Source organism: Ochotona princeps, chromosome 22, assembly GCF_030435755.1.
Source record: "Ochotona princeps isolate mOchPri1 chromosome 22, mOchPri1.hap1, whole genome shotgun sequence".
Lineage (NCBI taxonomy): Eukaryota > Metazoa > Chordata > Mammalia > Lagomorpha > Ochotonidae > Ochotona > Ochotona princeps.
In genome coordinates, this window is record NC_080853.1 from 138,752 (window position 1) to 153,149 (window position 14,398).

Consider the following 14,398-nt stretch of genomic DNA (forward strand, 5'->3'; position numbering starts at 1 on the left):
CAGTCAGGAATGCCGCCACTGCCCAGCAGCAGTGACATTAAAACGACAAGGCATACTCTTGAGGGTCCGGGAAAAGCAGGAACCGCAATCGAACTCCTTCACTGCCAAAAGCGGCTGCGTTTAAAACCTTCTCTCCGCTGCTCCTGTCCCCACTGGTCTAAGCTTTCCTCCCCGCTTCCTCTCTCCGGCACCCTTCCTCCCATATTTCTTCTCGTACTTTCTGCTGCATTTCTCCGTTCTTGTTTATTTCTGTCTGTATCCCTCTTTTCTACTTTCTCTCCGGCACCCTTCCTTCCGCCTGTCCTCCTTCTCCCTCGTCCCATCTTTCTCCGTCAGCCGTCCGTCCTCCATAGTCCCACTCCATCCGTCCCCTAGCTTTTACCGGCTACTTTTATATGGTTCTCCACTAATCACTTCTCCCCGTGGGTCCACTTGGCGCTACGTGATAGGCCAGTAATCACAACGAGGGCATTAGCCTATCCCTGTGACTTCCTGTTTACCTGCTGGTGAGTCCAACTCCGCCTCCCGCCATCTTAAAACGGCCCTTCCCAATCCCAGCAGCGGCTTTAGCACCCTGCTCCCCACACAGGAACAAATCTAGTCACATCCTCACTCACCAGCATGAGAGCCGTGGCTGGCCACATGGCAAGAGGCAAGGTGGCAGCCTTAGTGCTGAGGACAGAGTGGACACTGTGCAGACAGACCCCAGCCCATGGGGATGCAGTTCCCACAGACCCCAGTACTTGCTCTCGCTCTCTCACACACACACACACATACACACACACACACACGGTAGTCACATGTGTTCACACAGGCAGGGGAAGTGTAGGATATGGGGCAAAAGCCAAAGTCTCCTGACCTCTAACACACAGAAACTGAAGTAGTCAAGGGATTTCCCGCCTTTACCACTGTCCCTGACCAGCACTTATTCTCTGCCTTACTCTACCTGACATGCCCCTCAAACACACATTAGGGACATTCCCACAAGCACTCTCAATTCCCTCAGGCTGCGTGTAAGAGTAAGCCAGGAGCCCAGGACACATTCTAGAGAGCAGAAGTATTGCTGTCACAATCCTGCAGGAAGAAGAAACAACTGCCCCATGTCCATGGGGGGGAGTCGGTATCTCCTCAAACACCCTTCACCTACCAGCCAGGGAGAGACGGGTGGCACTGTCACCTCTTGATAGCTACCAGGACAGCCTGACCAGCATGAGGAGGTCCAGTGTGCATCCCCCACGGGCCAGCAGGGCCATATCACACTGGGCTGGATAGCAGAGAAAGCAGCCCCCATCCGCCAAGGACCCACACAGGCCCCCATCCGCCAAAGTCCCACACAGGCCCCCATCCACCAAGGACCCACACAGACCCCCATCCGCCAAAGTCCCACACAGGCCCCCATCCGCCAAGGACCCACACAGGCCCCCATCCGCCAAGGACCCACACAGGCCCCCATCCGCCAAGGACCCACACAGGCCCCCATCCGGTTGCCTAACCCACCCTTCCCAGTTCGCCGGTGAGGAGGATGGGACCTGCTAACTGCCCCACCCATGCAGAGCCACATAGCCCAGCCAAAGGCAGGAGGTCTAGGAACTGCTTTCCAGTGCATTCCTCCTGTGAAGGGTCCAAGGGCAGAGGCCACCCATCTCAGAGCCCACCGTGGGTCTTTCTCAGCCCCATGAGAACGAGCGGACACCCTGGGGAAGCACACCTTTCCGAAGCACCCGCTTCTTTGCACGGATGTCTGTCTCCAGCTCTGCAGCTCTGATGTAAATCCTGACGGACTGCGGAAGGTGGCGGACGGCCTGGGCCACCACAGCCTTGGCCGTGTCCCCAGGCTGCAGCCGGGCTGCTTCCAGCCAGACATCTTCACTCTGAAGAAAAAAGCAGGCAGCTGTGCAGGCCACAGGGACTAACATGGTTGCCTGAGTCCGAGAGAGGATACACGTTCTGGGAGAGGCGCAGGGACAGGGCACAGGCTGTACCTCTGCCAGACAGTGCAGCAGAGTTACTCACTGGGCATCCTCTGTGGTCTCCAGCACTACCGTCCACACAACATAGCACTGGGGGGAATTTCCTGACACATGCCAGAGCCTATCTGACCCACCCGCAAGAAGCCAAGCACTCCACAGACCACTCATTTGGCTCTAGTCGTCCACCACCAACGAGGGAAGAGGGCCTCAGCTCCAGGTGGCAAGGATCACTTCTCCTGAGTGCCTCCCGGTCGCAACACAAAAAGGCAAGCAGCTCTGGTAGCAGCAGGCACCCTGTGTGGCACGCCCGCATACCTCACCTTAGGGCACATCTCAGTCCCCTTCATAATCAGATTCCGAGCGACTTGCAGCTTTCCTGTGACTTCCTCCAGGCGGGCTGACGCTATCCAGGCTGGTGGGTGATGAGGGTTCGTTTCCCGAACAGATTTGAGCAGGAGCCGGGCCTTCTTGATGTCACTGCAGAATTGCACAGGGTCAGGCCCATTTCACAGACACCCAAACTGTCCATCCTGATGGACTAAAGATTCCACTCAGCACCACTGCAAGACTGATGGAGTAGCAGCTACTGCCTCAGCCTCCCTCGGCCTCCCTTGACCTGCCTCGGCCTGCATCAGCTTCCCTCAGCCTACCCAAGCCTGGCCAGGCTCTGAGACAGAAATTAAGCTCCTCCACTACACACCCCTCCAAACACACATGTCACACCTCACACGTCTTCAAGACCCAAAGAGCTCAACATACTCACTTGATGTCACCACCATGGGTTGGGATCATAGAATTCAAGTCTGTCAGGTAGCCTTTGGGGTCGACGACAGTCTGCCCACTCACCGAGTCAGACACCTGAGAGGCCGAGGCGAGAGTCAGCCAGAGGTGATGGGGAGAAGCAACGGGAGAGCTCACAGGGACCCAGGGGCCCTCCCCTGAGCCTGCCCACCCGTGGTGGTCAGGAAAGCAACTGGACTTCAGCCTAAGCACCAGCCTGTGATGATAACAAATACATTTCTTCTGCGTGGAAACAAAAGTTAAACCAACCAGAAAAACCTAGAGACTCGGGAGAGAGTCTGTGTAAACATAAAAGGCCCATGAATGACAGAGCTGGGAAACCATGAAGACTGATGCTTCCTTACTCACGTGTGTATTTGTCATGTACCCGGGAGGCACAGGGGCTTCTGTCTGCTGGCTCCCGCCCCTCATACCCACACCCACAACGGCCAGGGCCTGGGCAGGCTGAGGCCAGGAGCCATGAGCCCCACATTCATGGGAAGTGGACCAGAGCCTGTCCCCACTGTCTGAGATGTACTTGCTGAGTCCCTCACGCCAGGCCCCCAAAGGCCCCTCGTTTCAGTTAGCTGAGAACACAGCTCACACTCTTCCTGAGGTCATCTCCCCCAACTGAGGACTCAGCCTGGGGAGGGGGCAGAACTGAGCAGCGAGGAAGGAGATGTCACCTGCCAGCAAGGTCCTCCTTCTCAACTGTGGTAACCAACTGGGTGACTGACCTCCCAGCCAGCTCATGAAGACCATCGAGCACAAAGACCAGCTGTTGGTTCATTCCTCAAATGTCCACAAAGGCCTGCAGGGCCAGGTGCAAGCTAGGAACTCAGAGCTCCATCAGTATCTCCCAAAGCACTGAGTAACTGCTCTCTCTAACATACTGAGACTAACTATGCAGGTGAGCATCCCAACTGCTGCATCAAAAACTCAGCCCAACTCTGGTTATGACTTGAAAAATCACCATGATAAACATCACCAACAACAAAACCACTAAAACACAGGCCAGACTTCCTGGTGTGGTAGCCTAGTAGCTAAAGTCCTCACACTGTATGCACTGAAATTCCACATGGGTGCCAGTTTGTGTCCCAGCTGCTATACTTCCCTTCTAGCTCCCTGCTTGTAATCTGAGAAAGCAGTTGAGGACAGCCTAAAGCCTTGGGACCATGCACCTGTAAAGGAGACGATGGTTCAGCTCTGGCCATTGTGGTCACTTGAGTGAATTAGCGGATGGAAGATCTTCCTCTCTGTATCTCCTTTGTATAAGTCTGACTTTTTCTTTTCTTCTTTTTTTTTTTTTTTTTAATTGCAAAGTCAGATATACAGAGAAGAGGAGATACAGAGAAGAAGATTTTTCATTCGATGATTCACTCCTCAAGTGACCACATCGGCTGGTGCTGTACCAATCAGAAGCCAGGAGCCAGGAACTTCTTCCGGGTCTCCCACGCAGGTGCAGGGTTCCAAGGCTTTGGGCCATCTTAAACTGCTTTCCCAGGCCACAAGCAGGGAGCTGGATGGGAAGTGGGGCTGCCGGGATTAGAACCTGCACCCATATGGGATCCCGGAGCATCCAAGGCAAGGACTTAAGCCACTAGGCCACCACACTGGGACCTAGTCTGACTTTTTAATAAAAATAATTTTTTTAAAGGGGCCAAACTTGACATGTCTCTACTCTGAAGACAAATAGGGCCCTGCGTGATGGATCAATGGCTAAATTCTCACTTTGAAGTGCCAGAATCCCATATAGGTGCCGGTTTGAGTCCCAGCTGTTCCACTGCCCATCCAGCTCCTTGTTTATGACCTGAGAAAGCCAAAGACGGCCCAAAACCCTGGGACCTTGCACCCATGTGAGAGACCCAGAAGAAGCTCCTGGCTTCAGATCAGCTCAGCTCTGGCTACTGCGGCCACTTGGAGAGTGAACCAGCAGATGGAAGATCTTTTTGTTTTTCCTTCCTCTCCGTAATTCTAATTCTACTTTTCCAATAAAAATAAATAAAGCTTAAAAAAAAAAAAAAAGTAGGAGTCAGTGCTGTGGCATAAAGTGTAAAGCTGCCAGCATCCCTCACAGATGCTGGTTTGAGTCCCGGCCGCTACACTTCCCTTTCAGCTTCTGCTGGTGCACCTGAGAAAGCACAATAGATGGCCCGAGGCCTTGGGCCCCTGCACTCATGTGAGACCTGGAAGGACCTCTGGCCTGGTCCAGACCCAGCTGGAGTGAACCAGCAGGTGGAAGCTCTCTCTGTCTCTGCAACTCTGTACTTCAAATAAATAAATCCCCCCAAATTAAACAAGTCTACTTAGAAAAAAAAAAAAAGAGAGAGAGAGAGAGGTCTTTCAAAGGCAATTCCAAGAACAAAAAAAGAAGCAGGAAGTTCCAGTTAGCAAAATCCCAGCTGCCTCACATGGGTGCCAACATGTGGCAATGAAGGTAGGTGGAGGTCCCATGTGGGAGATGACGCATGGCGAGCAGGGGACAGGGCAGAGTTGACAGCCAGTCCCTCCTCTGGATCCTGCCAGCACCAAGGCCCATGCTGGGGAGCATTTGGTGGCAGATGACCTGGGCAGACATCCTGCCTGGAACAGTACTGCTCTCTGGAGGAAGGGTCTCCTGACGAAGCACAGAGGACACCCTAGAGGCCCTGCAGAAGTCTCCTTATTGCAGTCCCCCTGGGCCCCTTCCTGACACCCACCACTTCCAGATCTCTGTTTCCAACAGCTGCTGTCCCCAGAGTCGCTGGCCTCCAGCATGCTGGACAGTGTGTCTATTGGGGAAACCACACGCCTGCATGGACACATTCCCAACTAAACACCTCTCTGCAACCCCAAAGTACAGAGACTAACACAAAAATCACAGGACTGGAGCTGCCGTGTGTGAAGCCACTGCCTGCAGCACGGGCATCCCATATGGGCACCAGCTCCAGTCCCAGCTCTTCCACTTCCAAACTAGCTCCCCGTTAATGGTCTGGGAAAGCAGAAGATGGTAAAAGTAGCTGGGCCCCTGTACCTACATGGGGGCCTTGGATGGAGTTCTGGCTCCTGAATGCCTGAACCAGCCCCAACTGTAGTGGCCACCTGGGAGCGAACCAGCTGATGGAAGATCTAACTCTGCCTTTTGAATAAAATGAATTAAAATGCAGAAGAAACAGAAGCTGGTTGGGAAGGGGAAGTGCAAGTCTGCCTCTAGACTGGCTGGAGCCACAGCTGTGTCCACGGATGGTATGACCACACGGCCACACGCACCAAACATCAACAGGCATGAAATGGTGCATTCCACTGCAAGAGGCATTAATAACGCTTACTGGGAAATCCTGAGGCAGGGCCTGAGGGTCCATGTGGGCAATCAGTCAGGGAGAAACAGCAGGAAAGCAGGAAGGTCCTGCACAGCCTGGCCAGGACCGAGACAGGGTGGATAGGACACACATGCCCCCAGGAAACAGCACATGCCCTGTCTGTTCACTGCAATCCGCAAAGGTATAGCACAAGTTTTTTTGTGCTGCTAGAAAGGTAGTGGCTGAATTCATTGCATTCTCTACTTCCAACCTGTGGGAGATTTCCTTACAGATCACAGAGGCAGTATAGTGTGCACAGCACAGGCCACACTCTGTGGGCGATGCCACGCCCCTTACCAGGTAGCCACTCCCACTCCCAGCTTCTGGCACACAGGCACTTGGGAGGAAGCAGGCCTGCATTGGCTCAGGGTCTCCCAGGTAGAACCCGGACCAGCCCTGACTGCTGTGGGCATTTCAAGAGGGATTCAGGCAACGGACCTCTCTGCCTCTCAAGTCAAATAAAATAAGCAATCCCAGCAACTCAACAGAGCTCCCCCATCACACTCACGCCATCCAGCGAGGCCTCCACAGTGTGCAGGCCTGGGGCAGGGACAGAGAGCAGCCCTCCCATCCCACACACACTCTACTCTGGTCAGGCAACTGGTGCTGTGAGCTTAAGCATGTCTGCAGTATCAGAGGCAGCAACGTCCAGAGCAGAAGATCTGTTCCCAGAGCAGGAAGTGAGGACTCCCCCTTGCAATGGGCCCACCGTGGGAGAACACGTAACACATGACCAACGCTACATGCTCACATGAGGTAAGATGTAACACATGACCAACACCACTTGTTCACATGATAAAGATCTTATCTCATGACAACGCATTCCAAGAATGAACCCTCATGTTTCTGAGTTTGTCAGCTTTTTAAAAAAAAAAAAAACACACTGGCTTAATAATCAGAAAATTAAAACCCTTCAACACCACATAGAGGCTCTTACCTGGCTCAGCCTCATGTCCATCAGGGTGTTCCTGGCCTGGCCAATCTTCCTCATGTCCAGCTCCCCTGTTCCTGGGGTCATCAGCCCGGGCGTCATGCTGCCAGGGTATGGCGTGTTCAGCCCCCCTGGGTAAGGGGTGTTAAGACCTCCGAATTGCTGTGGGAAAAGGTGACTAAGTCACAGTTGCCATGAAGGAGCACTCAGCCCAGCACTCTGCAGGTCCCACCCCAGGGTACGCACGGTTTGTCGAGGATCCACTGAAGTATGGTTCTCTCCAGTCTGTAGGTGCTTGGCAAAGAAGCTGTCAGGAACAGGGGTGAGCTTCTCATAGCGCGGGCTCCGCTGACGCTTGTTCCTGGCGTCGCCAACCTCAGGGATGCTCAGCCACTCTTCTTCTGTGACTTCAGCTAACTTCCTCTGCAAACCAGCTGGAGATGTGAATTCTCAGCCAGACCCCAGACTCTCCCACAGCCCTTAGCACCCATGCACACATGGGGTCCACAGTGAGCCACTCCTCACAGCATTCAGACTCAGCCACAAAGCAACAGCCACAGGGGCCTGGCATGGTAGCCTAGTGGCTGGGGTCATCGCTTTGAATGCATTGGGAATCCATATGAGCACCAGTTCTAATCCTAGCAGCTCCACTTCCCATCCAGCTCTCTGCTTGTGGTCTGGGAAAGCAGTCGAAGATGGCCCAAAGCCTTGGGACCCTGAACCCACATGGCAGACCCAGAAGAGGCTCCAGGTTTCTGGTTTCAGATTGGCACAGCACCAGCCGATGTGGTCACTTGGGGAGTGAATCAACGGATGGAAGATTTCCTTTCTGTCTCTCCTCTTTGTACATCTGAGTTTCCAATACAAATAAAACAAACCTTAAAAAAAAAAAAGTGACAGCCTCACGGCGTGGCACGACCCAGAACAGCCGATACAAGGTGCCCATGGGATGGCCCCTTGGCCTAGCCACCAAGTATGCGACACGGCAGACCCTAGGAGACCACAGTGATGGCTCAAACTGTCGCTTCCACCCATGGGGAGACCTGAACTGAGTGCAGACCACACCTCAGCTGCTGTGGGAGGCAGCATGCACTCCCTTTCTGCCTCAAATACTCTTGAAGGGCCAGCAGTGCAGTGTATGGGGCTAAGTCGCCACCCGTGACACCAGCACCTCAGACAGGTGTTGATTCAAGTCCTGGCTGCTCTACTTCCAATCCAGATCCCGGATGATTCTCCTGGGAAAGGAGAAGACAACAGTCCAAGCACTACGAACCTTGCACCCCATGGGCCAGCAGAGGCCTTTGCCTCAGCCACTGCAGCTACTTGTGGCCTAAACCAGAAACAGAAAATCAATTAATCTCCCCGTTTTTGTCAACTGTACCAAGGGTGACACAATCAATGTTCAGGCTGTCTTCTCTGGGAGCAGTTACTGAAATTCAGTTTGGGGGCCAGAGCTATGGCATAGTAAGCTCAGCCTGCAGTGCCAGAATCCCATACAGGCACTGCATTGAGCCCCAGTGACAGGACTTCCCATTTAGCTCCCTGCTAATAATCAGGGAGGGCAGTGGAGGATGGCCCAAAGCCTAGGTCTCCTGAACCCACATGAGAGACCTGGAGGAAGCTCTTGGCTCCTGGCATCGGATCAGCTCAACTCTGGCCACTGCAGTCATTTTGGGAGTGAAGCATTGGATGGAAGATCTTTATCTTTCCTCCTTTCTCTGTCTTTCCAATAAAATATAAAGAAATTAAAAAAAAAAAAAAAATGAAACAGTGTAAGTCAGGAAACAAATATCATCAAATGCAGTATCTAAACAGAGAGAACACCCTGAAGGAGACTGCGCAGACAACCAGGGGCCATGACTACGACGCCACATCCCATGCAGGTGCCAGTCCAGGTCCTGGCAGCTCTGCTTCCAATCCAGCTACACACACACACATCCAATACATACCCACACCGCATGCCTACCTGTGCATAGCACATCTGTGGGCACATGTCTGTCTGTATAGCACATCTGTATACACTTCTGCCTGTATATAGCACATCTGTGGGCATATGTCTGTGTATAGCACATCTGTATACATGTCTATCTGTGCATAGCATATCTGTGGGCACGTCTGTCTGTGCATAGCACATCTGTGCACATGCCTGCCTGTGTATAGCACATGTGTGCACACACACAGGCATCATTAAACTCTAGTGCGACGGAGGGTGGGCAGCAGAGTTGCACGGCTGCACATCAGGTGGCCTTGCTTTGCTGGTCCCTGGCCTGCGTGACAAAGGCTACACTATCTACTTACTTTGAGATCTGAGAACTGTTGTTGGATTTTTGGGCGTTCCATACGATATTTCTCAATTTCTTCTTTTTCCCTTTGTTCCCTAGAAAATAAAACAAGTGCATGTGTCAGAAATACAGACATTGGGAAAAAATATATACATAGACATTGCGCAGAGCATGGGTGCCGATGTGAGTCCTGGCTGCCCTCTTCCTATCCAACTTCTCCTAATCTGCTGGGAAAAGACATGGAAGATGACGTGGGAGACCCAGATGAAGCTCCAAGCTCCGGGCCTAACCTAACCCAGGCCCGGCCACTGCAACCTTTTAGGGAGTCAACTACCACCTGGAAGATCTCTCCAAATCGGTTTCTCCTTCTTTCTGTAACTCTGCCTTTAAAATCAATAAAAGGGCCTGATGCTGTAGCTCAGTGGCTAAATTGCTCACCTTGCACGCACCAGGATCCCTTATAAGTGCTGGTTTGTGTCCCAGCGGCCCCGCTTTCCATCCTGCTCCCTGTCTACAGCCTGGGAAAGCAGCAGAGTACAGGCAAACCCCTTAGGACCCTGAACTCGTGGGGAGACCTGAAAGAAGGTCCTGGCTCTCCGGCCGCTGTGGCCACTCACGGAGTGAACCAAAGGATGGAAGATGTAAGATGTTTCTGTCTCTCCTCTGTGTAAAACTGACTTTCCAATCAGAAAAAAAAAAAAAAAAAAAAAAAAAAAAGATATACCTTTTAAAAATAAATAAAATCAATAAAAATAAAATTAAACAAAAATACAAATGTTGCAGTGGACGTGTGGCCACACTGTGAACACTGGAATCTCACAGTGCCTGTTGCAATCCTCAGCTCCAGCTCCTAGTTTCCTAGTAATGAAAACTCTGCAGGCAGGGAGACAGGTCCTATGGTTGGGATCCTGCACCCACATGGGAGACCTGGCTAGAGCTCCTGGCTCCCAGCTCAGAGGCTTACTGTAGTTTTTGGAGAGTAGACCAGAGTTAGGCAGCAAACTCTCTCCATCTATGTCCTTTTTTTTTTTAAAGATTTATTTATTTTTATTACAAAGTCAGATATCCAGAGAGAGGAGGAGAGACAGAGAGGAAGATCTTCCGTCCGATGATTCACTCCCCAAGTGAGCCGCAACGGGCCGGTGCGCACTGATCCGATGCCGGGAACCAGGAACCTCTTCCGGGTCTCCCACACGGGTGCAGGGTCCCAATGCATTGGGCCGTCCTCAACTGCTTTCCCAGACCACAAGCAGGGAGCTGGATGGGAAGTGGAGTTGCCGGGATTAGAACCGGCGCCCATACGGGATCCCGGGGCTTTCAAGGCGAGGACTTTAGCCGCTAGGCCATGCCGCTGGGCCATATGTCCTGTTTTTAATCCAAGAAGATGGGCCCAGTACCGTAGCCTAGCGGCTAAAGTCCTTGCTTTGAACACACCAGGATCCTATATGGGCGCTGGTTCTAATCATGGCAGCCCCACTTCCCACCCAGCTCCCTGCTTGTGGCCTGGGAAAGCAGTCGAGGACAGCCCAAAGCCTTGGGACCCTGCACTCAAGTCAGAGACCCGGAAGAGGATCTGGGCTCCTGGCTCCAGACCGGCGCAGCACCAGCCGTTGCAGTCACTTGAGGAATGAATCATCAGACGGAAGATATTTCTGTCTCTCCTCCTCTCTGTATATATCTGACTTTGCAATAAAAATAAATGTCTTAAAAAAATAAATAAATACAACAAGACATCCCTGCACACCCAGTGTGAACCAAAACAGCTTTATTGTATGTTTCAGTGAGCCAGGAAGAGTCAGCCTGCACTCTGAGCAAGTGTGCTGTGTCTTCACTCATGTTCTCCTCACAACTGCTCTCCCACACAGGACTGCTCTATTAATCGCCTTCTGCCTCTTGCTGGGCTTTTGCTGTTGTTGTTTTCACGTCTACATTTCAGGCCATTAAACTTGCTTTCATTTTGCTCACAAACAGTGTACACGTATTCTCAGAACGATCACACCCACAGAACAGAGGGAGGGTGGGGCCAGCACCATGACACTGTTCTCCACACTGGCAGAGCACTGGCTGAGTCCCAACTGCTCCTCTTCCAGCCCAGCCAGCGGCAGCTCATGGCTCCTGGTTTGGCGTGGCTCAGACCCAGGTTCTTGTGGCCATCTGGGGAGTAGACCATTCAGCTTTAGGTCTGTGTCTATTTTTTTCTGTCACTTTGCTTTTCAAATAAACAGCCAACCAAAAAAGTTACTACATGTGCAGATGTTTCTCAACTTAGAGCAGGGTTCTGTCCCAGTAAGTTCTTGTAAACTGAAGAGATCTAACTTAATAATACAGTTAGCTTACTGAGCAGCAGACCCAGGTAACGCGGCACCCTGCAACAGACTGGCTGTTTGCCTCGCAGCCCCTGAGAGCTGCAGTCACTTCTGCTGCCCAGGCAACGGCCAAGATGCAGACCCTATGGTGCAGTCTCTGCCACCATGGGCAGTGCCACAACACAGGAAAATACCAGGCCACATCCTGGGTGAAAATGAGCCTGGCGGAATAGAGGATGTGACCCAAGCCCTTGGGCCCCTGCCACCCACAGGCAGGACCCGGATAGAGTCCCTGGCTGCTGGCCCAGCCGCCTGCTGTGGGAACCTGGGGGGTGAAGTAGCCAATGAAGGCTTCCCTCTCTTCCTTTCACTTACCCTTTGCAAATAAACAAGGATGAAAACAAACCAGGATGTTAACCGTTACCTTCTCTTTTTTATCCTTAACTTCAGTTTCACAATATTTTGGGTTTTATAAGATTTATTTTAATTTGGAAGGCAGAGTCACAAACAAAAAGAGAGAGAGAGAGAGATCTTCCATCTGCTGGTTCACTCCCCAATGGCTACAATGGCCAGAGCTGAGCTGACCCGCAGACCAAGGCTTTGGACCATCTTCCACTGCTTTCCCAAGCCACAAGCAGGGGGCTGGATGGGAAGCGGGGCAGCCAGGATTAGAATCACTGCCATTGTCGATATGGAATTCTGGTGCCACAGGCTGAAACTCGGTCTACTATGCCACAGCACTGACTCCAATTCCTAATATCCTTTGATAAAAACGCATTTTCTCAGGCCCGGCACCATGGCCTAGCAGCTAAAGTCCTTGCCTTGGACACGTCAGGATCCCATATGCATGCCGGTTCTAATCCCGGCAACTCCACTTCCCATCCAGCTCTCTGCTTGTGGCCTGGGAAAGCAGTCGAGGACGGCCCAAAGCCTTGGGATCCTGCACCCATGTGGGAGACCTGGAATAGCTCCTGGCTCTGGATCGGCGCAGCACCAACCGTTGCGGTCACTTGGGGAGTGAATCATTGGATGGAAGAAACCTCTCTGTCTCTCCTCCTCTCTGTGTATCTGACTTTGCAATAAAAATAATTAAGTCTTTAAAAAATAAAAGAAAATAAATTAAAAAAACACCAAACACATTTTCTCTGTGACAAACAAGCCAGACCTTTCCCCAGCAATATAATTTACCATTTATAGCAGCACCATGTATTCACCTTATACCAATCTGCCTAAAAAAGAACCAAGCAGTCACCCTGTTGATGGTTCTGTGGAGGGAAAGCTCCACAGGACAGGAGCACCTGGCTAGCCCAGCCTGGCGCCCCAGCATCACCGCCCTAAGCCCCCTGTTCATGAAATCTCAACTGCCTCCCACTGTCTTCCCCACTCACACAACTCAACACAAGCTCATCAACACTGCCATATCCATGTCAAGAGGTTATGCTGACGTGCAGGAGCATCCCAAATTCTGTGCAGCTCCAAGGGGCCCCAGGGCCTCAGTCACTCCCCACAGCCAGGCACGGAAGAACCACTCTGCTCCTGCCGTGGCCCTCCCAGCCTCAAGTGAGTGTGGAGACCACGGTCCCTGGTGTGTGGACGGCCCTCACCTTCTCTCCTTCCTTCTTTCATCCATTCTCTTGTCCAGAGCTGCATAGATGGCATCTGCCTCCTCGTCGTCCTTCTCATAGGGTCCACTGGAGAAAAGGCTGCCAGCATAGCCATTAAACTGGAAGCAAACGACACAAACAAGGCTCAGAGGGGCCACAAAGGTCTCACAGTGTTTGTCTTCTGCTGAATTAACCCCCATCATGACCCTGACTGACCATGAACAGAGGAAGGACCTCAGGAACCCTGACTGAAGGACCACGGGCAGGGACAGGAGATGGGCCTGTGCTCCATCTTGCTCCGAGGGACCATGGACAGGGAACGGGGGACAGGGGATGGGACTGTGCTCAGCTCTGCAGCCTCCAACAGTGTGGGAGTCATGAAGCAGCCTTGCTGGCACACACTAAAAGGGTGACCAGTGTTGGGGTTCTCGAACAAGCCCTCAGCCAGGAACACTGGGCAAACACAAACAAGGCTTCAGACTCCAGCGCCCATGCACACACCTCATCATAGTTGGTGTCGTTGAGGTCCTCGTCGTCGTCATCCGCCGCTTGGTTCTTCTTCATCTGGTCCCCGACAGTCCTCTTGCCAGGCGGCGCGTGGCGGTCATCCACGGGGTCATTGGCATCCCGTGCAGGTCCAATGTCTGAGCGGGTGGTGAAGCCCGTGGCTCTGCAACAAACCCCGGTCACCTGCCGCTGCTGAGCTGCCAGGGCGGCCCAGCCCTCTACGGGGGACCAGCCGGTGCACGCAAGGAGCCCTCGGCAGGAAGCCAGAGTTGTGCTGCAGGCTGCAGCTCCCCGCTCTTCCTGTGCTGCACGGGGATGCCGCGGGGAGACGGCAGGTGCACCCACCAGAAGCCGGACACGCGCGGCTGCAGCTCCCCACCCTCCCCATGTGTTGTGGGCTAAGGAGTTGATTAGTGCTTGCTGGCCTGGGCAGAACAGGAACTGGGCTTGTGGCTTAAAAACACCTAGACTAATTGGACTCATCTGTATCCAATTCCCTGGCTAAATTAGGACTGGGCGGGGGCAGTATATAAGGAGAGATGAAGGCGCAATAAAGGGAGACTTGGCAGAGACTTCCACCATCACTGGTCTCCTGTCGGTGCTTCATCCCCAGGCCCTCTCCGTGGCCACGTTACTGGCTCTGCTGGCCGGAGCACCCGTGGTGCACGGGAGTGCCTCGG

The 14,398-nt window shown here is 52.8% G+C and overlaps 1 protein-coding gene across 1 annotated transcript in view; it reads right to left on the reverse strand.

The window, feature by feature from the left end:
- PRPF6 (pre-mRNA processing factor 6) overlaps positions 1-14,398 on the reverse strand; it is a 29,365-nt gene that overhangs the window by 14,703 nt on the left and 264 nt on the right. Inside the window, exons 2-9 of the mRNA XM_004585961.3 lie at positions 13,713-13,881; positions 13,212-13,330; positions 9,318-9,396; positions 7,266-7,442; positions 7,026-7,181; positions 2,734-2,828; positions 2,291-2,447; positions 1,709-1,871 (exon numbers count right to left, since the gene is read on the reverse strand). Of these exons, the coding sequence (XP_004586018.1) occupies positions 1,709-1,871; positions 2,291-2,447; positions 2,734-2,828; positions 7,026-7,181; positions 7,266-7,442; positions 9,318-9,396; positions 13,212-13,330; positions 13,713-13,881 (1,115 nt within the window). The remainder of the gene's footprint in view (positions 1-1,708; positions 1,872-2,290; positions 2,448-2,733; positions 2,829-7,025; positions 7,182-7,265; positions 7,443-9,317; positions 9,397-13,211; positions 13,331-13,712; positions 13,882-14,398) is intronic.